The sequence below is a fragment of the Zalophus californianus genome, chromosome 1 (assembly GCF_009762305.2).
Source record: "Zalophus californianus isolate mZalCal1 chromosome 1, mZalCal1.pri.v2, whole genome shotgun sequence".
Classification (NCBI taxonomy): Eukaryota; Metazoa; Chordata; class Mammalia; order Carnivora; family Otariidae; genus Zalophus; species Zalophus californianus.
The window spans coordinates 193,446,788-193,474,354 of NC_045595.1; the positions used below are offsets into that span (position 1 = coordinate 193,446,788).

Below are 27,567 nucleotides of genomic sequence, written 5' to 3' on the forward strand. Positions count from 1 at the left end.
TTAGCTCTAGAAGGTTTTTTGGGGCAATTTTAAAGGCTGTAATGGGTGATGGTGAATTTGGGAGCCTTTATGCCCACAATATCCTACAGAGTTAAAATTATGTATTGGTTAAATAAGGAAAATGATCTGCATATGCCTTCATCAAAATTACCCTGGTAGCTGTATGATTTCTTATTCCATTTTAAAGTAAATATTATAAATTCAAACTCATATCTGAAATAAGTTATCTATAATAAACTAGCAGACCTTAAGTCTTTTTTTTTTTTTTGACCTTAAGTCTTTTTATTCCAGTTTTAGAAGATGTGAACTTTACAAGTTTAATTTAGTTTTAATCCATTTTTGGTAGTATGTGTTGTAAAACTTTCTAATAAGTTTATAGACTTTTGAATTTAAAAAGTCGTTGCTTATGTGCATTCAATATATTTAACTTTTTGTAAGCCACAGACTAAATATAGAGTACATGTATTTGTTGGACTGAGGAACTATTTTTTTAACAATATGCTCACCTTAAATTCATATATATGTTACATTGACAATAATGGCTTTTCTATGTATGTATATTAGTGGATTCCACACTTCTGCATAGTTTATTATTCTAATTTAAAAAGTACTTTGTGATGAATAATATTTTCTCATTTCCATTTATTAAACATGTGTTTACTTTGAAAGATGTGTTTCTTGATTTACATAGAACTAGAGTGCAAAAATCACAATCCTGTTCCTTTTGGAATATTTATACAGCATAATGCCATCTCATTTTATTTATAAACAGTGAGAATATTGAATAGTTATGACAAATTAATTCTTATAAAATGATTACAAATCTATGGAATGAGAGTCTGATAAAATGACATTTATGGATTCGTTCTGTCATCTCTATGGCTAAAAATACTACTACTTTGGTGGATTGAATATAATCTAATGTTTTAAACAATCCTTGGTGATAAATAAATTTATTTTGAAAAGCATTTCCCACCATTTCTTTTGGTTTATGACAGGTTTAATACTGTTTTAACAAAAAAAAAGGGGGGGTCTTTTTTTTCTTTTAGTAATTGCTTCCTTTTTCTGCTTTTGTTACAGTGAATTGAACACATGTCTAATTTTAACACTATTAATATAATTTGGTGACAAATAATTGCATTCATACATTGTTAAGATCTGATGATAAAACGATTCTACCATCTGAATTCAAGCACGTAATACATTGCTAAGAGTTCCTCAAATTTAAGAAACTAAAAAAGAAATTATATAAATCACCACCACTAAATATGTTGTTAAAAATTTTCAGGTTTTTTTCCTTTTATATTTTCATGGTTGTTTTGATTATATTTCTAATGAATGTAGAGTAAAATAATTTTGATATCACTCCGTCTAGTTCCAAGCAATACTAGTATACCCTTACTTACAGTTCTGAATAACTCAACATAAATAAAGAAAACAACATATTCAAGTGCATGGCAAATACTAAAATGTCTTCTTAAAGTTAAATTTATGATCTGTTCAGAATATGAATAAGAGAAATTTTAAAACAACAGTGAAATTGAAGTTCAGTTAATTGGAAAGAACTTCATTTTAACTATCTGGAAATCTCAGTCAAAGCTAAATGTTAATACTACAACCAAAACAGTATTTCTTTGAATTTAGCACATAATGAAAAAGTAAACCTATATTTTCATGTCCTTTTGTTCTCAGTTATTTTTAAAGAGGTACAATGACATATGTCTAGAGTTTGTCTTTGGTCAGTCAGGGCTCCTTGCTTCTATTCTTATGGCAAATTTTCATTGTGTGAATAGGTAATTTTCACTGATATTTCTTGGTAGCTTATTCACTATTAAAAATATAACTACTTTTATCAAATATTTCTTCTATGATGGCAGCGAAAAGTACTATCAGTAAACATTGCAGAATATGATGAGCTCATATTTACAGTAGCAAAGTGAATTTACCAGTAGCACAGTGAAACGGCAGGTGCCTTCTCACTTATAAGATGTATCTTCATTCGAGAATAATTAAGATGCTTACATTTAAAGAATCAATGACAGAACTTCTGTCTGATTTATGTGAAATAAACATTAATTAATACTGAATATTAATATTGAGGCTCAGCTATGATTTTAATATGTGACAACTATTTCGAAATGTTCTGTACAGATTTTAGCCATTCTTTGTCTTGTATCAAAGTAATTTTTTTGTAGGTAATTTGTAATGGCTTTGTGTAAATCTTGCATTAATTATTTTCTCTTTTTTTTCTTTCCTACTGTCACTTTTTTTCTTTTTCTTTGTTTTCATGTTTGTAACCCTACTCTTTTTTTCCTTATTTTATTCTTATTCTATTTTCAAAAACAATTTCCGTCACACAGATAAGTGCTGTGAAGCGAATAAAGGCGAAAATGGAAGCCAGTCATGGCAGCTGAATGCTGCTGGGTTTTCTTTCATTATAGCCATAAGTTTGTCTTGGATGTTTTAATGTTGTTGTTTTATGATACTTCCTTTTATGCCCTGCAAATTTACAAGGCTAATCTGAAATTATGATAAAAGATTATCTATGGCCCAACTAATTATGCATGTATCTTCACCCATGAACAATTAGCCTATTTTCCCTTCCCCAAATTGTCAACCTTTAAAGTAGATAATTTGTCAGAAAATCACTGAAAGAAAGTGAATCAGGATTGTTTCTTCCAGGATAAGTTCACTGCATAATTTGCTTCATTCTAAAGTTTCCTTTAATTTCTGAGGTTGACCTTGTTAAATATCATGTCACTTGGAACGTAAGCATTTGCTGCATCTAGTCTTTCATTTGATTATTTTGCAAATATAATTCAATATCCACGGCCATACATTGTATAAATAGTAATTTTATTATGTAGAATTGTGGATCTTTTATATTGGTTTTAATTGTTATACTCTTTTAAATGTAAGTTTCTAATTTTATGGACATTTATAAAATTTCATAGTGTTTACCATTTATATAAAACGTAAACCTGATAACTTTTATTATATTAGATGTGTATCCTTATTGTGTGACCTATTTTCCTTTTACTGACCTAAAATGTCATAAGGAATAAAAGTGAAAAAGTTTCTTCTTTTAAATTTGAACACCAATATTGAAATATCCATTTTTCATTAAGTTGAAAATATCTCTCTGCAATTGTCCCAAAATAAATAATAAAGTTAAAATGTGTTTAAAAAGTTGCATCCTGTTCACCGGATATGGACTGATGCTATTGTTAGCTACTTCTTGAGAGATGATGAAATTGAGAGGAGAAGGAGGTGTTACTACATTCCATTTTTCAGAGGAAGCTGGATTTGAGGGAGTATCATGAGTAATGATTTCAGTTTTGACATTTTCATTCATTATAAAATGAGAAAAGTGTTTTGTACTTTTCACTCCTAACCACACTCTAGCAAATGATTCTTAATACTCATTCAGGACAATTAGAAAGCAGTCAGATTTACATATATCACTAGGGTGACCATACTTACATGGTAAATCAAATTACTAGATACGAGGCTTTGAGAGTCACTCATCAAAAACTGTTTTGCTGCGTGAAAGTATTCTCTTACTATGTTTCTTTTAATTAGCTACAGGATCCTATTAAGTAAGATCTAATGCTAGACTTTTCTTTAGCAGTCTGTCTTTATCTTTTCTAAACTCTGCACTGCTGTCCTTTCTTCTGATCTAGCAGTGGACCTTTAGAATGCAGAAGTAACCCATCCACAGATTAAGCACACTTCTAGTTCCTTCTCTTTCCTTCTGCTGAGACAAAGGGATTTCCAAATTTATGCAGTACGGAAATCTAACCTGCTTATGGCGAATGTTCTGTTTTTAAAATCACCGTAGCAGGGGCACCTGGGTGGCTCAGTCGGTTAAGCATCTCCCTCCAGCTCAGTTCATAAATCCTGGGGTCCTGGGATTGCGCTCCACATCAGGCACCTTGCTCAGTGGGGAGCCTGCTTCTCCTTCTCCTCACTCCCCACTGTGTTCTCTCTCTCAAAGAAAGAAATAAAATAAAATAAAATAAAAATAAAATAAAATCACCATAACCATTTTTTTTTATTAAAGAACTAATTATAAGTGCATATTATATTCCAGGATATCTGTATTTGGAGAAGGTATGTACACTTGTTGGTTACTAATATTTAGAAAGTGCTGGGAAAGAAAAAGTGCCAATAACTCTTCCAGGAACAGTTTTCCCTGTTGGCTATAACCTGACTGGATTTTTCCAATAAGACAAATGCTTCCACAAGACTCATGTAGAAATTATTTTGACGTAGTATATGATAGCAAAATACTTTTGTGGAGAACGTGGAATATGTATTTCATAAGATAACATAGTTGATATTTTTAAATTTAATATTCTATGACTCAAGGTCACCAACAGTGATATGAAGAATACTCAAATTCAGGTTTACATGGTACATAAAATGATATTTTGACAGTTGAGAAAATAATTTAAAATTAAAATTTTATTGTCTCACAGAATTATTTACATTTAATAAATTCTTCATTTAGTTTTTATAAACACCTAAGTACAGATCAAGTTTTTAATCCTGAAATTAAAAAGCAATCTATCATTTGGCCAAATGTTTATGCTTAGGACAATTATTTTGCAGTTCTGAGAAATGCATAAATTCTTCAAAATAAATCCTCAGACATCTTAAAATACAGGTTCTGTGCTTTGGTTTATTTCTACAAGAAATAGGAAAGCACAAAACTCTGAACAGTACAACTATAACATTTCAATAAATGAGGGCTTAGAGATTGTAAATTACCTTCTCAGATTAAAAAAAAATCTTAGGAATATGTAAGTGTTGCTAAATTATCTTTTTTATTACCTGAGTTTTAGTTTTGTTATATGCAACCCTGTAATCTGACAGTGCTCTTTAGTCTAATCAGTATCTACCTATAGGTCTAAACGAATGTGATTGTTGGTAAGCAAAACATAAAAATTCAACTTATTTTAAGTCTCTCCCTGATATCATCCAATGACTTTTTTCATTCAATAAATTCTTAAATAAAATCCTGCGTCTCAAATGTATAAAATATGAAGTTGTGTGTTAAGGTGAGTTTTAATCATTACAGGTAATATGTCTATGTCTACTGATGTGTATATCATATCTCCAAATGTTAAATCATTCCAGAAGTTTGTGTTAAGCATCGCCTACCATTATTAAGTTAGGCTGATTTCCTTGTGGATGATTACTTCATCTGCATGTGGAGATCAGGATTAATTTCTTCTATAAACATGGATATCTCCTTTTATATCCCCTCCCCATTTTTGCCTGGTTTGTCTTCTTTTCTCCTTTTATTATTTAGTGTTACTGGTTTCTCCTCTCCAAACAAAACTCCATAATTATTCATCAGATCACTATAAGGCTCACCAATACCATATACCAGATGTGCTAACAGAGTATGCCTAGGAAGTAGCAGTGAATTCTTTTCTAGGAAATTTCTTTTTGGAAAGGAGAATTGTAGGTCAATTGCCATTTTTCATCCTCTCTCCTCATATTAGTCATTGAGAATAACAACATTTTATAAATGCTACACTCATACCATTTCCAAAAACATGAAACAAATGAACATATATGCATTCATTCGTGGTGGACATGGACAAGATTAAAATGTCTTATGGCTTATTTTTTTTTAATTTCTTTCCCTTTTTTCCTTAGCCTAAAGTATCTTAAGTGTTTCAAAAAATTAAACAAACAAATAAATAAATATATTCTAGACATTGGATTAACAGTTTATGTATATAATTTCAATTGGACATATAAAATGAATACATACACAAATAATTTAATTGCAAATAGTTTTCACTATTTAAATATACAGGAGGTTTTTTTAAATTAAGAATTAAAAATACAAGTATGCACAGTAGTTCATAGGTTATACAATTTGGGTCCATTTGGAAGCCATTATAATTTAACTCAAATATCTTCCATATAACAATGGGGACTTATCATATTTAATTTAAACCTGAAATAAGGAAAATTCTACAGTAGTTTCAACTTTGTACATTTGGATTTGTGATTATTCAGTTATATTCAACAAAACAGAGTGTGCAAGAGGTAATTAATCTTTTTTGGGTCAGGATAAACTCTGTTAGATATCTGAAAAGTATTGTATTTATTAATATGGTATACCTTCACTAGGAGTGGAAACAAATTTTAAAATTACAAATGATTTTAGTGATTTAAGATAGATATTTATATCAACAATACAATCATTAATATGTTCGGGTCTAGTTTTCAAGAATAGTTAGATCATGTTACTTATAAAAATACTTTAAGTTTGAAGTAGTTAGGAAATCTCTTTAGTCATGTAAAATTATCTGAAAATTTCTACCTGTTTGTTTTTGGTTATGACATTAGCAGCATTAAGAGCTTTAAATAGTGTGTTACGATACTACCTAAATTAAATGTTATTTATAATTTTCTTTAGCCCTTATGTACTATAATTTTACTTATCAGGAAGGTTGTATCCAAATGTGTCATTTACTGTATTTTATTATGGCTCAAATCTGTGAGGTGTAATGTAGTATCCTTTAAACAACCTTTGAATAGGTACAAATTAAGTAGGTTTTCTCTCATATTAGCTTATTTCCTTCCTTCCTTCCTTCTTCCTTCCTTCTCTCCTTCCTTCTTCCTTCCTTCCTTCCTTCCTTCCTTCCTTCCTTCCTTCTTCCTTCCTTCCTTCCTTCTTCCTTCTTCCTTCCTTCCTTCCTTCCCCCTTCCTTCCTTCCTTCCTTCCTTCCTTCCTTCCTTCCTTCCTTCTTCCTTCCTTCCTTCCTTCCTTCCTTCCTTCCTTCCCCCTTCCTTCCTTCCTTCTTCCTTCTTTCCTTCCTTCCTTTCTTCCCCCTTCCTTCCTTCCTTCCTTCCTTCCTTCTTCCTTCCTTCCTTCCTTCCTTCCTTCCTTCCTTCCTTCCTTCCTTTCTTCTCTCCTTCCTTCCAATTCATTCTTTCTAATATTCTCTCTCTCACTCTCTCTCATTCCCTTTTATTCCTCCTCTTTGTCTCTCTTGCCCTGTTGTCCTCTCAATCTCTCTCTCTCTCTCAAACCCCTCCAGCCTTTCTTCCCTCCCCCTCAATTTCTGGCCATGAATAAATAGGGTTTATTTTTCTACTCCTTTTCTATTAATCACTGGTAAATCTTAAAGTCTTAGCATTTGTGCTATGGATATATGTCATAAAACCTTCAGAAAGACTAATGAATTGAATATCCATTGGAGATGCAAATATTCTACAAATAGCCCTTGAAATTATTTCAATATGAATTGAAATTGGTAAAAATTCCATTTCCAAACCAGCTGATTATGTCATAAAAATAAAGAGAATTATTTAATCACTGTTAATACTTTATAATTTATCTTAGACTCCAGAAGGTATTACCACAGTAAATTTTAGGACCTAAAGAAAAAAAAAATCTTTCTAACATCCTATTAACCTGATCTCTTCTGTATTAACATCTAAATTGGTAGAGTTAACATTTAGAGTTAACATTTTTCTAACTTTTAAATATAAAGCTGTAGTATTATCCTTCTTAATTTATTGTACTTTAGAACTTGATGAAATACTTAAAGTTTATAATAGTATATTAAGCAGCATCTCAATTTTTATCTAAGGCAAAAAAATTCAGTAACCTTAAATTTAATTTAATTGTTCTGAAATAAGATATAAGAGTGTGATAATAATGCTGTGTTTTCCAAATACCTTTGGTTTTATTATCTTACATAAAATGAGCCAGATAAAGATTTTCTGGTAGCAGTCATCCTTCTTCTATGGCTATTAATTAATTTCAAAGCCTAAATTGAAAAAAAAAATGGAAACAGCTAAGGAAAACACATATGTTCAAGAGTTCTATCATTATATCTGTGCTGATATGAACTGCAACTAATGTTCTTATGGCTTTGTTGGTAGACTATTATTTTACCTAATTTTTTAAGCTAGGTTGATTCAAGTAGACTCAAATTTCATTTTAAGTGTGAACTAACTGAATGTATTTTTATAAGCTCAAGTTTCTTTATTTGTGTGTGTTCAAGTTAAATTAAGTTATTCTTTATCATTCCATTTTAACTAATAAAAATATAAATTTACACATTTGCAAGCATTGCATAATATTGAGATAACATCTTTTTTCTTAATTATACCATATTTATTTTTATTCTATACATGTACTAAATGGGCACTATGAAATAAGTCTCCTAGGTAATCTTTTTTTTAAATGCAAGCAATTAAAAATTACTGTTTTAAGTAACCTCCACGATTCATGAACTTCTTTAAGAATATTCTTATCTCACATCTTACACTGATTTTATGTGTAACACTTGTGTTTTAAAGTGACTATTTCTGATCATTTTAATTGCGTTTGTTTTCATCATAGCTTATTTTCTTGAAAAAAAATGTACGTTATAAATGTATTGTCTTCAGTATCATTTCTTATTTAAAACCCCCAACATAATATCCAGCACTATGTGTAATCCTATGCATGTGTTTCATAGTATATTAAATGTCATTTTATTTTCTGTACCTCTGTGTCTCCATTGTTGTAATAAAGAAAACTGAGGAAAAGCTTTGTTATATGTGTTTTCTTTATTACTGGTACAAATCTTCTCTGTCCTTGTTGTGTGTTTTCATTCCTAACTTAATCAAATCCAATATCACAGTGTAATAAACATATAATCATTGAGTGACTTCTATTTTGGGACAAATAATACATCATCAGTAGACTCATATTGCAAAAATAATTTAGAAACACTGCTAAATGCTGTTTCTTTCATAGTAAACTAGTTCCAGAGTCTTCTTAGAAACTTCAATGACTAGTAGGAGACCAAAATAATCAGATACTATCTTAGTAGAATACGGGAATAAAGTTAAAAATTTTAATAATGCAAGCATTGTTAAGTAGTTTCCTTTGCTAGCAAAAGTTTATAAAGGCAGATGTAAATGCTTAAAGAGATTTTTCAAATCTCTTTGGTTAATGTATTACTATAATTCCATTTAAGCACTATGAGAATAAAGTTGTAGAAAATTCCTAAGGTTCTCTGCTCATCCACAGACAAGGTATGAAATAAAAATGATGACTTTGGTTCTATTTCCTAATGTGTACTGTGTCACATGCTGTGTGGAATATTTCATTCACTCCTCAAAGTCCCTCTGAAGTAAGTATCATTTCTCCCATATTTTAGAGGAGAATAGTGAGGCCTAAAGAAATTGAATAATTTATGTAAAGAGTCACAATTATCATCCAGGTCCAGTGCTCTTAATAAAACATTATATTTCTCTTTTTGTTTTAGTACTGGACCTGGGTTCAAATATGGAAATTATTCAATTAGTTTTTATAAAGTGAAAAATTACTAGCCTATGTATGAATATATATTTTTCTTATATAAATGCAGTGAAGGGCTACATTGCCAGATAAAAATGAAATAGTATAGAAATTACGAAGGAGAAAAAGTTCATTTTCAAGATTTTCATTAAGGCACACTTAATCTTTCTTATTCCAGAAGAGCCCAAATGTGTGTGTGTGTGTGTGTGTGTGTGTGTGTGTATCCCATTAAAACATATTTGGATACATTTCAAAATGAAAACTGTAATATAATATCTGTATTTTGTTGTAATTTTTGAACTTCTTTCAATTGATTCAATAGTTACAAAAGTTTTGTACCTTGGGAGAGAAAGAAAGTTAAGTTTTCTTTGTTGTTCTTGTTTTTGCTTTTCCTGAAACCCCTTGACAATGAGATGGTATCAAGTGGGAAATATCTGGGAATCGTTGGACATTTTATAGTGACCGTCACAGTAACTTTACATTACTCTGTTAGCTTTATATTACCTTGTTTGGGGTCACTGTGAAAAAGCTAAAGAGATTTGAGGAAATCTATTCTAATACCCTAATCAATACTGTTATCTTATTATGTCAACAAACTGAGGATCAGAGAAGCCCGGTGACTAGTCATTGACTCTGATCATTCCATCTTTGTTTTATCAAATTACACTGAATCAGAGATGACATAACTCAATCCTTAGTCTACAACTTATGTAGTCCTGTGTCTTTGACCTAGTTCTTTTGATTTCTTCTTGATTGCCTCATAAAAAAAATCAGTGTGGCTCAGGAAAGGACATGTATTAACCAACCACAGTTCCTTCCAGTAATCATGGTACTTCAACAAGTCAGCTTGTTACCTTTCTCACTTTAACTCCTACACAGAGCTGCTTTCCTATGATCAATGTAATAAACTCACACTCAGTTTACAGCCCAAAAAGAATATCAAATTAAATGTATTCACTTTATAATTTTTACACATTTTCTGGAAACATCTCATAAAATGACTTTTTTACATTGTTCATAGAAATAGGTCATTTTCTAGTAATGTAAAGTAATATTTTTACATACTATCTACTAAAAACTAAAGCAGATGGTTTCATATCAGCATCTGTCCTTTTCATTTTAAGAAATCAAAATAAACAGCTTAAAATCAGAATTTGCATAGTGGCTATACGTCTCCTTCTTTACTGATTTTTCATTTTTTATTACAAAGAGAAATATAAAATATTTTAAAAATGCATATTATAATAAATATAGACTATTTATTTTCCTGCTTAGATAAGGTTAACAAAAGTAAAATTTAGCTCTTCACACTACCATTTCTGTTTTGAGAAATGCATGAACAACAACTCTCAATTTGCTATTGTTTCTATATAATTTCACAAGAGCTAAACTGGATATATATGTTACATGGAAGGTTAAAGGCAAAACTCTCTGATGTTCTTGCAAAATGATAAGAAAAATATTCTGCTTTGCATTGCTTATTGGTGGAAAACAGAAAAAACATTGTGGGGTTTTTATATACTAGCCTGAGACTTACTGTTCCATCAAATGGTCAGACATGAGGGAAAGTTTATTTAAGGGAATAGATACATTTCTCTACAGCAGGGTCTGTTCTGGTTCATTGGTGGGTCCCATCATACCAAAACAAGAAACTAAAAATCTTTAAAACTTTCCTGTGTGTCAGTCATCACTTAGCATGTCATTTTTTAATTATTAAAGGACATAAAATATTGTTTATTGAATTTATAGACATTCCCAATCTAGGCAACTTGGTCATTTCTTGGAAGATTTTAAAGATATGACTCTGTATTTTTTTTTTTCATTCTTAGACTTTACTTTTTAAAGAAGTTTCAGGTTCACACCAAAATTGAGAGGGATGTACAGAGTTCTCATACACTGCCTGCCCCAATACATGTATTGCCTCCCCAATTATCAACATGGAGAGTGGTACACAATTTGTTACAAGTGATCAACCTAGATTGACACCATTGACATCATTTTTACCCAGAATCCAAAGTTTGCATTAGGATTTATTCTTGGTATTGTACATTATATGGGTTTTGATGAATGCATAATGAAAAATATCCACCATTATAGTATTTTTACTAAAATAGTTTTACTGCCCTAAATATCCTCTGTGTTCTGCCTCTTCATCCGTCCTTCTCTCCTAACTCCTGGCAACCACTGATCTTTTTTATAGTCTCTATAGCTTTTCCTTTTCCATCAGGTCATCTATTTAGAATCATTTCGTATATATTTTTTTCACATCGGATTCTTTCACTTAGTAATGTGCATTTAACGTTCTTCCATGTTTTTCATGATGTGATGGCTCATTTCTTGTTAGCATTGAATAACATTCCATTGTCTGCATGTACCACAGTTTATCCATTCATCCAGGGAAGGATAACTTAGATGTATTTTTTAAATATATTAAAAATCTGCACTTCTATTTTAGAGTTAAAGTATACTATACAAGATATTATTTAGATGCACTATGTAGTAATATACATTAAAAGTTGTCTTATGTGTTCAGATGTTTAATTTCAATAATGTAACTTGGTTGTTTTTTTATATAACGCTAATGCAGAAATTGAAATCTCTAAGACCCAATACAGTGAATGTTTAAAACTGGAAATTTTTCATAAACTGATGTTATAAATTCCTTGGAAAATAATACCATCCATATATTTATTCATATTTTTCAATTATCATCTTATATATTTATAAAATTCAAAGGAATGTATATTTAATAATTTCATAATAGATAGATTAAACAGTTTGGAATTTCAACAAACAATTTGGAAAATATTAATTGTAATTTAATCCTGTATGGGTGGGATTCAATTTTGTACTACAGTCTTTAAGAAAAAGGTATTTTCGAGGTACCTGGGTGGTGCAGTCGGTAAAGCATCCGACTCTTGTTTTGTCCCAGGTCATGATCTCAGGGTCTTGAAATTGGACCCCACCTGGGGCTCTGCACTCAGCAGGGAGTCTGCTTGTCCCTCTCTCTCTGCTCCTCCCCCCAGCTCACGTGCACACTCTCTCTCAAATAAATAAATAAATAAAATCTTGAAGAAAAAGAAAGTTATTTTCTATTTGTGCAAAGAATTCCATTTTCTATATATGGAACAGCGTTTTAATATTAACAGAAAAAAGAATTTGGCCAATTAATGGTTAAACCAAGGAACTAAAATTTAAATTATCCAATTCTTTAACACTGGATAATGTCTATTTTGGTCATATTCATTTCAATCTACGAAGTTTTTTTCCTATAAGCCAATAAAAACCTTCATTATCTTATGAGAAATTCCTAAATCACCTTCACCAAAGAGAACCGAATACGTATCATAAGATTTAAACTTCATATGGAGAAAGTATAGAGGTAATGAGATAATAAATTTCAAAAGAGCAGAGTGAATAAATATGACATAAAATATTTTATAACTCTTTCATTTTTTGTGTGTGAAATGGTCAGTGGTTTCCATTCAAGCACACTTAACAATTTGAAATGTCAGTGTAGTTAAGAGCGTAGGTATTCTGTTGTGTAAGGACTTTAGATATTTCACAATCTTGTGGTTTATTGTTGCACCAGATTTGTAACAACACTTACAAATATTCATTTCTAAAATTTTCAGTTATTTGAAACATTTATCAAAAATTGTTGTTATCTATAAGTGTTTAGCCAACTTTTTTTTCAAAATTTAGCACAGCTTATTTCTTTAATTCTTTTTCTTACTTTAAATATATTATTTTAACTTTTTCTGAGACTGTGACAGGTTTCCATCAACAGTCCCATAGAAGAATAATAACTTTATATTTTAGATTGTTTCTTTTTACAGGGAATTGTTCTCAAAAGATAAATATTAAAACCTTAAGGAGGATTGTGTAGATTAAAAAAAACAAAAAACGGTGTGAAGGTGATGAGCCTCTTGCAATGTCATTCCACTTAAAAGTATACAGAATAATTATACATAATTGTAAATATACATTATGCAAATGATAATATTATTTTATCTTATACAGTGTCTATTTTTAAAATATATTAATGGACACTAATTATCTAATGTTGATTCAATCACTAATCACATGTTCCAGGCTGAGTCTAACTACTTCCTCACTGCTACAAACATCAAGCCGAGATTGACAAGCCTGGGTGCATTATGGGAATGAGCATGGGATAAGAGAGAGAGGGAAGACTGGAAAGACATTCCAAGCCATAGCCCAGGCCTCCACTAGCTCCCTCCCTGCAACAGGTTCTACTTCCCTGTCTATGTATCTCTAACAACTCTCTACCATCTTTTGGGGAAAGATCACCCTTTTGAGGTTTTGGTGATGATGGTGATGGTGGTGGTGGTGGTGGTTGATTTTGGTTTGGGTGATATATTTGTCTATCTACTCAGTTTCAGGGTCCATTCTTTTTAACTTCTTCACTTTTATCACTTAACTCTGACCTACATCAATCATCCTCAGTATCTTAGCTCTAATATTTGTATATCTATGCTAATTTCAAACATACCTTTTATTTTCCTACATCTCCATGTTTGCTCATAGCATGTTCTGACTGAAATAAACTCCTTTCATCACATGGAAGGTTTCTCATTCTTCAGTACCTTTCAAATATTGTCTTCTCTAACGTGTCTTACTTGACCACTAACTATGAACGTATATGCTTCCCCACCTATCTGCTCAGGCTACAATAAAGCAATCAGTTGCACTCAGTAAAGCAATCAGTTGCACTGCATTTCATTTTCTAAGTTACATGTCTTATTCATCTCTCCCAATTCATACAAGTCCCCAGACAAGAGAGCCTTTGCTTTTTTCATATTTTATCTTCACAACTGCTTGATAAAATTGTTTAATAACATTGAGCTAAAATAAAGGGTGATCATGCATTTTTGCCCAGTTTAGCCTTGGGCAAAAATATTTCTGTAATATCAAAGGACTAGAAAATATTTTGAAAAGATAGTTAATTTATAATTCTGCCTTTGTAAACAAACATATATAAGAAAAGACATTCTTAGGAAAATGTATAGAGTTTTATAATCATAAATACCATTTATATAATATACATGTTTACAATTCCTTTTCCCATTACCAAACCAAATATCCTCAATAAGCTAATCGGCTTGCCCCAAATCAGATAGTAAACATAAATGAGTAAATAGATAAGTAAATAAAGTCTGGTTTATGTGTGTTGCCCTCTTAACCCACCTTCTCTCAAATAATACTTCCTAGTAGGGAGAAGTGATTTAAAGGGAAATTTTGGATTATCATTGAGTTTATATATATATAAATATTCACACACACATGTATGAGTCTTATATATATATATACATAAAATAGTTATACATGTAAAGAACATTTTAACATAAGAATCAAAATAACTAAAGAATGGAGACACAGTGGTAAGAAATAGGTGATGTAAAATACAATTTTCACCCTCTTCCCCCAAAGAAACTTGCTAGTAAGCAAGAAACCATCTACATCAATATTGCTTAACTGAGTATACCTAGAAAAATCATGACCATCTTATTAAAATGTACTGAAATAGCCTGAGGATTTAAAACACATACAAGTAACAACAGTAGGCTTTGTTAATATATTTGAATAATACTGAAAAATTATTGATGAATGTTACTTATATAAAATCTGAAAATTTCAGGGGTACCTGGGTGGCACAGTAGGCAAAACGTCCAACTCTTGCTTTCGGCTTAGGTCATGATCCCAGGGTCATGAGATCAAGGCTCTGCATTGGGCTCAAGCTCAGCGTGGAATCTGCATGAGTTTCTCTTCTCTTTCTCCCTCTCTTACTCTCCTCTCTCCCCACATGCTCTCTCCCTCTCTCTCTAAAATAAATAAATACTTTATATTTATTTGACAGAGACATAGAAGGTGAGCACAAGTAGGCAAGGCAGCAGGCAGAGGGCGAGGGAGAAGCAGGCTCTGGGCTGAGCAGGGAGCCCGATGTGGGACTCTATCCCAGAACCCTGAGATCGTGACCTGAGCCCAAGGCAGACGCTTAACCAACTGAGCCACTCAGGTGCCCTAAATAAATCTTTTTTAAAAAATCTGAAAATTTCAACCTTTTAAATTAATGTGTGGATCCGCAAATTGTATTATCAAGGATTATCAAGTTTTAAACTCTGACATGAAATTTTATAATTTGTTTTTAGATTATTGAAAGAGCTCCAATAAATTCAATACATGTCCCTTTAATACACAGCAAATTACTTTTATGTGATCCTAAAAATTAAAACTTTGTCAGACTGGTCACAATACACTTATAAATAGTGCAATTTCATACAATTATATACTCCTTTCATGTTGGTAACTTTTCATTTTTTATATATTTTTAAAGATTTTGAATTTTAAAATCCCAAGATTCCTTTCCCAAAATGCAATCCCTTATAAAAAACTCTGCAGTTTCGTTTTCCCTAGTAACAATGCTCTTTCACAGCCATCACAGATATTACTAGCAGTACATACTTTTTTTCTTTTCATTGTTCATTGAAAACTGCATGCCTGAAAATTCATGCTGCACCCGCAGAGTTTTCATTCAGCTAGTTCGCTAAGCAGTTAAATATCTGAATAATATGAACTTGAGTGAACTTAAAAAGTTGCTAATAAGTGCATTTTGTCAGGACGCTGAATGATGTAAATGCTTTCATTATCTCATGAATACTAGAAGCTGTCCAAGAGGGAACCAAGATATGACAGAGAAAAGATTAGAACACAAAAGAGGTACAGTCTTTATTTTAAGGAGGAGGTTTTGATTCACTTGGCAATAACCTGTTGAAAGTTTCAATCTTATTTTTTATTTCAGTGAAGACAAATGTGTCTGAAAGGCACAAAATAACCATAACAACAAAAGAAATAATAATGATAACAGCAACAAAAAAATCTAATGGTGAGGTAAAGAAGGCAAGTGAATTACAGAAAAAAATACAGACACACACAAAAAGAATATATTCTTATCCCAAACCAGGCAAAAGTCAATTTCATCTATCAGAGACAATAAGAGAATTTTTAATAATTCTTTTGCTTTCATTTATTTTAACATCACTCAAAAAATCAAGAAAGATTTTCATTTGACATACAGAAGTATGGGAATGACCAGAAAGATCACTTGCTATATGAATAACGGACAAATAAAAAAGGGATAATATTTAACAATGTTGAGTTCTAGTCACAGTGAAATGCATATCTAAAACCAGAAGAATGAAAATGATCTTAAACCTTAGACCTTAATAAAGATAATTTATCAAAAACAACAATAAAAATCACTTGTAAAATGTAAATATGTCTTTACAATTATTTTTATGCATCATAGTTCATAAATGTTAGCAGTATTCAAATGTTTAATCTTCTAAAATCTAGGAAGGTTTTGGGTAAAAGTAGAGAAGTTCTATTTTTTTAAAAGAAAATGCTGTAAAGAACAAAATAAGAAGTTACTATAAACAAAGTGAGCATAAAGTAGTAACAAATGAAATAATAATGCATTTGTGCAGTTCTTTGGAATTCCCAAACCGTTTTCATAATGTGATTCTCAAAGCATATTTTAGCTGGGATACATAAGAATTATCACCTACATTTTATCGATATTGAAACAGAATAAAATTGTAATTATGATTTAATTATATCTAACTGCAGTGTGTGAGCCACAAAAATGTATGAACAATACATTGCATTGCATTGTTTCTATCAAAGTATAAATATGTTATAAAATATTACCTGTTTATAATTTAAATGAAAAACATATATCTTAGGAGGGTACACTCCATTTTTTTCTGGGTGTATGGGGAAGCAATAATAAAAGTAGCTTAGAGGGGATGAAAAATATAAATTCCAATTATAGTGGCTCTTGAGTTTGCTATTTGATTTTTAATTTTTTTAAATTAATAGAAAATGGTATTTTTAATTCTCCTTGCTGATGCAATTTGTAATGATGTTCTCCTTTCTAATTAATACAGTTTAATTGGTATTAACCAGACATTGGAAACCTCAGAAGTCCACGCCTTTGTTTCAAACAGGGAAATTAAATATGAATCAAAATGGAATGGATCCATCAATTCAGGGATGAACACCAGGCACCATAAATGCAGGAGGCCCATGGTCATGACAGAAGAGAAATGTGGTATTTGGAGAAATGGAAATAATGTGAGAAGTTGTGCTCAGACTTTAATATCATTGGTTTTAACACTTCCCTCTTTAATAGTGAATTTTATAATATGAATAAATCAAAGCTTACTTTTTTTTATTTGTGACTATACCTACCAAGTTGACCTGAAAGTCATGTTTTTTTTTTTTCCCAAATATATAAAAACAGATATTTGGAATGATTTTTTTCTAAATACCTAAAATATATAAATATTGCATTTACACATGCCTGAGTTCCCATTTTGTTTAGGTGAGAGAAGACTATCAAGTCCAAAGACAAATCTCAGATGATTTAGGTTCTGTTAAGCAGGTCAGAATTCCCAGTAGGGAATAGAAAGTTTTATAAATGCATAATAAGACATTTCTCTGCACAACTCCATGGGTTGAGGAATATTATTTTCTTTCTTGACAAGTGGGTTAATGTCAAGAAATGTAAAGGCTGCAGCTTTGTCTGCACTGGGGGAATGTTGTGATTAGACTTTATTTTCTATATCCCCATCGTTTTTGAAGTTGCAAATCTTATTAAAATTTATATAACTTTTTAAAAAATTATTTTGTTGAACCAATCTAGACCCTTGTCTCATTTCTATACTTTTGCTCTCTCTGCTACACTTTTTTATTCTTTGTTAATTTGGGGGATCCTAGGAGAAAATCACAAAACATAAATTTAATTTACCAATTTAAGATAATTCCCAAGTCTGGGGCGCCTGGGTGCCTCAGTTGTTTAAGCGACTGCCTTCGGCTCAGGTCATGATCCAGGAGTCCCTGGATGGAGTCCCACATCAGGCTCCCTGCTCGGCAGAGAGTCTGCTTCTCCCTCTGACCCTCCCCCCTCTCATGTGCTCTCTCTCTCTTTTATTTTCTCTGTCTCAAAAAAAAAAAAATCTTTAAAAAAAAAAGATAATTCCCAAGTCTGTAAGTGACAGTTGATTTTTGAAAACAGCTTGTCTAACAACACAATAAGAAACTGTGAAATCCTTAGGGATGGTAGTTAGTTTTTTAAATTAGTGCAATGTCTTTTTTTTTTTTAAGGATGTATTACCCTAGAGTATGCCTTATATAATGCAAGATTATCATAATCCTGGTGAAAGCCCTTACTATTAACTGTATGCTCTAGTTAATATAAAAATTTTACTCTTTTGTTCTTTGGTTGTGTTAATGAAATGAAATGAAATTTTAGGAACTACGTACTTCGTAAGTAGAAAAGGACTTAAAAGGATGTATGAACCTAAGGATTTATGTTTTTTTTCTAAAGATTTATGTTAATTTGTATTATTTTGATTTTAGTACATATCATACATATGTACTACACTAATTAGGCAGTACTCAATGAAGGTTTGTGAAGCATAAATGTTTTGATAGCCTTTTTTTTTTTTAACTGTGCAGCCACAAAGTCTTGAGATAATCCAGATGTCCGATTTTAAAGTAGCTGACCATTGTGGCTCAGATGGAGCCCAACTGCAGAAAGCTACCTGCTTCACCTCTTTTCAGATAGGACATATATGTAAACATATGTGTGTATAGATTTACACCTAGATTTTCCATAGATCAATTGATGTTTGAAAGTGTGTTACTCTGAGCAGGATGAAGGAAGAACATACAAGCAGGAGACAAGTATACCTCCTGCGATATTGGAGGATATAGTACCTAGCAATGTTATGAGAAACACCAAAAGATTTTTGAATGTCTTCTTGTTTTTCATACACCGTTTACTTACCGATATTTAGGAATATCTCTCATGGAAATAGCTACCACTATTTTGAGAGCAAAAATGAAATCTCCATTTTTCAGACCTATTAGATTAAAAAATTTTTTTTTCTTAATGTTTTTATTACTTTTCCAAGTCTGAAAGTCATTCTCAATTTGTAGAAGATGATACGTACAAATAGAATAATAGGTAAATAAAATACTAAACTACTTAAGGAGTCAAAAAGCAAGACCAGTTTTATGAATATAGTATACAGGTTTTTGAAAAACTAGTATTATCAAATGCAATAAATTTCATGGAAAATTAATCCAGTGTTTTAGTTGTGAGTTAATTTCTACAACAGAAACATGAAGACATGCATGTGACAAAATTTAAAATGAAGTTATTTTTCTTATTTTAATAATTTGTATGTGTTTATTTCAGTTAGGACATGATTACATAAAGGTCTGGGGACTTGTACTGATTCAGCTTGCCAAACTCTAAATTTCATGCGATGGAAGATTAGGTGGGAGGAAAGTTATAGAAATTCAGTCAACCTGATTCTCCTCTTTGCTTTCAGTGATAAAATATATACCAAAAGAATAGATGTTTAAACTTTATAATTCCTAAATTATTTATTCTTATTTATTCTAATATAAAACCCCCCTTTTCAAAGAGCAATACAAAATGAGAGAGCTAATAGCAAGAATACATAAAAAAATGATTTCTATTGTTGAATATCATTTAAATAATTGTTCCTTGTCTAGTAGTGTAGGGGAAAAATGGACATTTTTCTGTAAGAAAACTACACATTTTAATTTATTTACTATGTTATTCCTCTCCTGATTATTTGATGATACACAACATAAATCTAACACAGGTATAAACAATATAAAACCTGAAGGTACATAGTCTTCATTGGTACTGATCTAATATCAAGGGTTATCCTGTGACTTAGGCCACTGTCCTTCTCTGGACCTCAGTTTCCTTATGTGTAAAGTAGAGCTGATAATATTGTTTTCCTATGTGATAGAGTTGTAAAAATTATCATAAAATATCATATATTTTAAAGCACATGTGTAAATATTCTGGAAAGCTAAAAAAGAAAAGTTGAACTTAAAATCCTTTAAATGATTGCTATGTTCAGTCTCAATTAGTTCTATAATTAAAACTGTAATTAACTTAAAAAGAAAGTATTTTCTGTATGTTACTGAAAAAATAAAACATTGTTAGGCCCCAAATCCTAGTGATGTAATTTTACATGTGGTCATGATTTTGTTTGTGAAAAAGCCAAAGACAAATAAGTAAGCTTCTCCACCAGAATAAATAGGTGGCAGAAAAAAAAAAATAGAAAATTTGTCTTTCATAGTTATTATAGCCTAACTTCATGGGACGTGAGAAAATATTAGCATTTAAATACATTTTTAAGCCAATTAAAAAAAACACATAACTTTTAAAAGAAAATTAAATATCTATTACATAAACCTACTCGCTATACATCCTATCCTCCGCAATGACAAAACATATTTGGTTTTCCATAAAAATAACTTCAAGTAACCTTCAACATTTATAATCATGAGTTTAAAAGGTATAATTTTGTTTCCCTAGAAAAAAAGTAATAGCTATTTTAGCATCAATATTCCTTTACCATAAGGTGCTTTACAAATATAATGTTTCTAAGAGCTTTTCTAAAGATGGAAATGAAGCAGATCAATATGCTGGTTTAATGCTAAAAAGGTCATAAATAAAATATTTATCATTTAAAAGCTAACTAGCTAAACATAAGTAAAAATGACTGTGTTCTCAAGAGAATAATCAGTGTTTAATAAGAGATAGTGTCCCACTTTAGGGTGCTGATGAAAGAAATATGTTTATAGACTAGTTTAACTTTAGATGGCCTATTTTTTCCACCAAAACCTCATTTCCCCAGAATTTTACAATAGCAAAATAATAGTAGCAATAGTAATAATAATAATAATAATAATAATAATAATATTGCCAATACTTGTTAGATTTTTACTCTGACCTGAGCAATAAGTGCTAGAAGTATTAAGTACATTATTATATTCACAACAGTCTTTCCAAAAACCCCATGATCTAGTTTGTGATTGTTGCTGTTTCTGTAATTGCCCTCATTTTAATAAAGTGGCATCTCAGTCTTAGAGAAGTTAGCTGCCTCACCCAAGGATATACAGCAATATGTGATGGACACCAGTTTCAGTGCATTTAAGTAGAAAGCCAGTCCCTTCAAACTTAAAAAAAGGTAAATAAAAGAGTGACTGCATGGCTTAGAGGGTTAAGTGTCCGACTCTTGATCTCAGCTCAGATCTCAATCCCAGGGTCGTGAGTTCAAGCCCTGCATTGGGCTCTATGCTGGGTGTGGAACTTATATTTAGGAAAAAAAAAAAAAAGGTAAATGAAGATCTAATAATGGGCCAGGTAGATCATCATTGATCTGTGGGATTTATTGTCTAGAACCGTTCTGCATGTGAGAAGGACCTAAGTGAAGTGGAAGAGGAGTGACTGGTTTAAAGCACAGGGTTATTGAGTCAATGTGTCCAGAGAGTCTAATGCCCAATCAGGTTCATATTTTCAACTCTTCTTTTCTGAGCTTTGGTAGTTGAATCATGTGCAGTATATCAAAATGAATTCCTGTGGATTTTGAAAAAATTTTTAGCTTTACATATAGTCAAAGAAATTTCATTAGGTGAATTGTCCTTATTGTATTGTAATGGTACATTCAGGTAAGACTCATTTGTATTTTAAAATGGATAATGGAAGAAAATGTATAAAATGATTTTTAATTGTCTCTTCAGCCTTTCCTCAAAGTGGGTTCATGTGATACGAGAAGAGTGCTATGGAAACTAGTAATTTCTCTGGATCTTAGCTAGGCAATTTTCCTAAACTATCACTACCTAAGTAGTATGGTAAAGTTTGCTGGGGAACAGAGATTCTGAAAATGGCAGGAAAAATTAATTTTCCTCTAACACAATTATATGTTTGTTTCCTGTTTTTCTTTATCAGAAACAAAAGAATTACAATCAAAAGTATACTTGCTTGGGCATGGGAGCTGTAAGTTTGTTGATTCAATACTTAGGGAATTCTCACCTGCAACTTCATGGAGATGCTGTAGAAGTACCTCCATGTTTTAGCACAGGTAAACCACAAAGTCGCTGGGGAAGGTGCCAGGAAACATGTCATGGATAGAATGATTTTTTTATAAAACATGCGTTTCCTGGGGGGAAAAAAAGATATAGATATGAGGCTCAGTCATTCAGTAGAAAAATCAACTAAGATTCAGACAGGTGTGTCATCATTCAGCACCAGCTTATTGATTTAAAATAAAAAGTTATATTGATTCCTTTAGATAACGATCTCTTCAAGTCATTATTAAAATATTACACCGAATTTTAAAAATATAACTTAGAAAAGCTTTGTTTTACATATGTATTTTTTTTCAGAAGTGGTTTTCTCCAAACCAAGTCTGCATCTGTCCTTGTCTCTCACTTGCATTACACACCTCTTATATATTTAAGATGCCATTATGATGCTGAGTAATAAATGCATTTTGTCATTAAAAAGGAGAATTATAATTTTATAATGTTATGTAAACAAATGTTAACATAATTGAGTTAATAATCACTTTAAATAGAGGTGCCTGGGTGGATGAGTGGGTTAAGCGTCTGCCTCTGGCTCAGATCACGATGCCAGGGTCCTGGGATTGAGCCCTGTGTGGGTCTCCCACCTAGGCTAGGTGGGAAGCCTGCTTATCCCTCTCCCTCTGCCTGCCGCTCCCCCTGCTTGTGTGTGCACTCTCTATCTGTCAAATAAAGTTTTTTAAAAAAGAATCATTTCGAATAATTCTCTAAAATTGTCCTATAAGAATTTTATTCTTTTCTCTCTAGATAACACAGTATCGCCAGTTTAATCTCCTTCCATGGTGCTTATTTTTGTGCCAACACTGCTGTGACTGTGTAGTCTACCCACATCTTCAACTACAGTTATAAAACACTTGATTCATTTTCACTACCACTCTCCTCCTTGCTATTTGTACTTAATCAGCATATTCCAGCCTATTCGCAGTCATCTCTTCCATCGATAATTTCTGTATGACTTTCAGGAATTCCTGCAGCCACACATCAAGGAAAAATGGCTCCCATCATCCCCTACCTTCCCATGATAAGCTTCAGAAAGGTCATAAGTACCATAGCTCTGTACAAGTTTGCCTCTAGTCTAATACGATTTATTAAAATATTAACTGAAAAAATACAAGTAAGCCATTTATTCTAAAATGATGATTTTCAAAATATTCATATACAGATATTTTAAAGTGTGTTCTCTGTCAAAACAAAGTGCTTGGAGCACACATAATTTGCAAATTTAAGACTTAAAACTAAGATAATTCCATATAGAACATTTATTTAATCTTTTCTTACAGGAGTTTTGACTGTATTTTCCTTTTAGCAATGTGGTGATCCATTAATGGTTGTGACTTTCTGATACAGTACCGTTGGGGATGTGATAACATTCATTATCTTCCCCTCAGGGAATCAAAAAGTATATTGGAAAGAGAGCTACTTAAGAGTTTTTTTCCAAATAAAGTTTGAAAAAATATTGCAAATCATTCACATGTCAGTTGCTTAAAATATCGTTTGAAAGCCAGAAAATGGTTCCCAACAATTATGAAATTAAAATTTGCCGGTGACTTATCACTTTTTTCCTGTCTCTTTATTTAAGATTTATTTTCAAAATAACTGTCTGTTTTTTTCTAATTTGGAGCTTAGTAAAATTATTTTCTTTTATTTTTTAAGATACGCTTTTTAATGGTCTTGGGCTTGGAGCAGTCATTGGCCTGGGAGTGGCGGCACTCTTGCTAATCCTTGTGGTAACGGACGTCAGCTGCTTCTTTATTAGACAATGTGGGTTATTGATGTGCATCACGAGGAGAATGTGTGGGAAGAAGAGTGGCTCTAGTGGGAAAAGTAAAGAACTCGAAGAAGGAAAAGCTGCATACCTGTAAGTAGCAGACACTCACAACGCATTACATTACACAAGTGCTATGGTCAAGCTTGCAGACTTTGTTCAGGGACTTTTTTTCTGAGCAGAGTAAAGAGCTCGACTCTAAGACCATTGGACACTGTACTGTCTGCTTTCTGATCTTAAGTCTATATGACCTTAAATATAACATGTTATAGAGCCAAATGCTTTTGAAACCAAACTATTAAAAAATAAATCTTAAAATGGGATCCACACAAAAAATAATTAGTCATGATTTAAATAGAATTAGGAAAAAAAAGAAATAGAAATAGAAATATAGACAGTGGTACAAATGTATTTTTGATTTCTCCCACTATTTTTCAGTTTATATCGAATAAAAGAAGGACACCAACAGTAATCTGAGTTAAAAACTGGGGTAAACTGAGTAAAAATATAAATTATGCCAATTCCTTCAAGTGCAGATGACTATATAGAGGTTTCAAGATTGTATAGCCATGTTATATGTGCTATGTGATACATTAGTATGGATTCTGAATTTCATCTTCCAAATTTTGATCAAAAGATGACTATATGTTAGAGTTTGGCACTCTCTGTAGCATCTCATTCAATTAGAATATGAATTCCAAGAAAATACATAGAGCTGAGTACTATAGGGAACTCCTTTGTCATGTAAAAGGGCAACTAAGAGGTTTTAACACTTTTTGTTTGGGTTGGTGATGTTTTGCTAGATCTGAACCTAATCTCAAAAAGTACAATAGGCTCAATGAAAAAAAAGTTAGAAGGCACAGGAGAACATGCACACCCACATGTGATTTAAACACACAATGTTTATGTGTATGTGTATGTGTGTTTGTATACATATACATATGTGTGTATATTAAACCCTGTAATCAAAAATAACTATTCTTAAGAATTAAGAACATTTCCTTTACCTTTTAAATCTTACAGTCTTTCTGTTACATGTCTAAAACATTCAAAAGAGTTAAAAGAATTTTATAGCCAAAACCCATTTATCAACTACTTGGATTCTGCAAAAGATACTTGATTATATTTCTGTTATCCCATATTTATCTATTCCTCAATCCATTATTTTACTTTTTGCATTTCAAAGTGAATCCATACACTTAACCCCTACACAGTTCAACTTGCCTAGCATTGCATGCAGTTTTGTTAATGTTTTTTTTTAGGTAAAACTTACATAGAGTAAAATGCATAAAATCTTCTATTTGATGAGTTTTGACACATGTTTATATCTGTATAACCCAAGCCCTATCAAAATTCAGAAACTTAATATCATCCTCAAAATTTCTCTAATGTTTCTACCCAGACAACTCATATTCCTCCCGCTGCCCCAGGAACTACTAGTCTGATTTTTTTCATCATAAATAACTTTTAGCTGTTATAGAACTTGATAAAAATTGATTCCTGTAATGTTTACTCTTTTGTGTCTGGCTTTTTTCATTCAATCATGTTTTAAGATTCATTCATGATGTTCTGTTTATCAGTAATTCATTTATTTTTTATTGTTGAGTCATTTCTATTTGTTTTTCTATACATACATTTAGGCATGTAGAGCATCAGGCATTAATTTCTAGACTTAGCAATATAGGAAAATCCATTCTTCATGGCTGCATTGTTTTTTGTTTTGTTTTGTTTACATCTCCGAGCCTATTTCAATCCTACTATACAATTTGTCTATGACCACTTCTTACGGACTCTCTATAAGGGATATTTTCACTTCATGAGATGCTAAATTAGATAACATACATTTTCATTTCAAAAAAACATTAGATTCATTTCACAATCAAAATGCCACCTACTTACTTGTTGGACACAGAACACAGCAAAGAACAAACAGAAATCAGGCTCTGCTTCCCGCCTGAATGGGATAGTAACGTGTGCCATATTAAACATAGTGGGATCAGTTCACTATCCAGTATCTCCTGCTTTCCTCATTAGAACAAAGTCTACTTTTTAATAACCTGCTGTGCTTTTACATTGTCTTATTAACTAAATAAATATATACCAAATGTATACCTAGTATTTTTTTCACATATTGAGAAAACCCTGTGTTTATAACATAATCATATATAAATATATTGATTGCTATATTGATATATTGATTTTATTTATTTATTTATTTATTTGAGAGAGAGAGAGAGCTGGGATAGGGAAAGAAGGTGAGGGAGAGGGAGAGAATCCCAAGGAGGCTCCCCATGCAGGGTTTGATCTCACGACCTGAGACCATGACCTTATCCGAAACCAAAGATCAGACACTTAAATGACTAAGCGAACCAGGCACTGCCAGTTAAGTGTTTAAAGCTTACTTTAGCTACTTGTGAACAATGAATTACTGGAAGGTTGATAGGTGTAGAGGAAAGATTGAGAATCAGAAAGATTGAGTGGGAGGATCTTGAAATACTCCAGGTAAAAAATTATATTCTTTTGGACCAAGGTAGCAGTACTATAGGCAGATAGAAATGTTTGGAGTCTAGATAAAGCTGAGGTAGAGTCAACTACTATTGATTGATTTGGCTTTGGGGTGAAAGAAAGAGAAATCATGTTTTTGTCTTAATTAACTGGAGGGATGTTGGTGACTGTGTGCAAAACAATGAGGTATATTCAAGTTCTGCCGTTTATTTTTATTTCACTCTATTAATTGGTAATTTATCCATCAACACTTTGGTTTCTAAGTCCTGCTGGGTTTAATTAACCTTAAAGACTTGGGAAGATGAAAACACGGAGTTCATTCTGTGTTTGTTATCCATCATAACTTTTTATATTGTCATTTCCCCTGCTTTGGGAAAATAATTTTCAACTCTTCTTCATAAATTCGTTGTTCGAATTGGGAAGATATTATACTTTTTTTCTCAAAAATTTTACATAAAATCACAATGGGAAATAGAATATTCCTGATTTGGATGGACTGGATCTCTACTGGCCTCTAAACATGATCGGAAGTATTCTTAGACTAGTACTTTCATGTTAGCACAATTATAAGACTGTGCAGATTTTTACAGAATATGTTAATTACACACTTAGAGTATTCTTGTTTAAAGAGTATCAAGTTCCAGAAAAGAGAAATAAAGTCAGTTGCATACAGAATGTCATTCATGTAAAGTTCTAGAATATTCCCTTATTTGGCTCTTATAAATTTAAACTTACCTTTATCTTGCATTCTCATCATTTATCTAATAAAAATGGTGAATGATTTATACTTTATCAAACTATGCTTATACTCTTGTCCACCCAAGCATTAATTTATGCTAATAAATATTTATTGAACACCTACATAGTCAGGCACTATTCTAAGCCCCAGAGATACAACTGTGAAGAAAAGCAAACTAGTCCCATCATCTAGCTTTTACTCTGCTGGGAAAATGTTTCAGTAAAAAATAAC

General features: G+C 31.6%; 1 protein-coding gene across 2 annotated transcripts in view; it reads left to right on the forward strand.

The window, feature by feature from the left end:
* NCAM2 (neural cell adhesion molecule 2) overlaps positions 1 to 27,567 on the forward strand; it is a 521,997-nt gene that overhangs the window by 477,902 nt on the left and 16,528 nt on the right. The window contains exon 16 of one of the 2 annotated variants that reach the window (XM_027584956.2): positions 23,981 to 24,185. In XM_027584956.2, the coding sequence (XP_027440757.2) occupies positions 23,981 to 24,185 (205 nt within the window). Of the gene's footprint in view, positions 1 to 2,360; positions 3,921 to 23,980; positions 24,186 to 27,567 lie in introns of those variants that run through there. The other variant, XM_027584957.2, reaches the window with a different exon arrangement.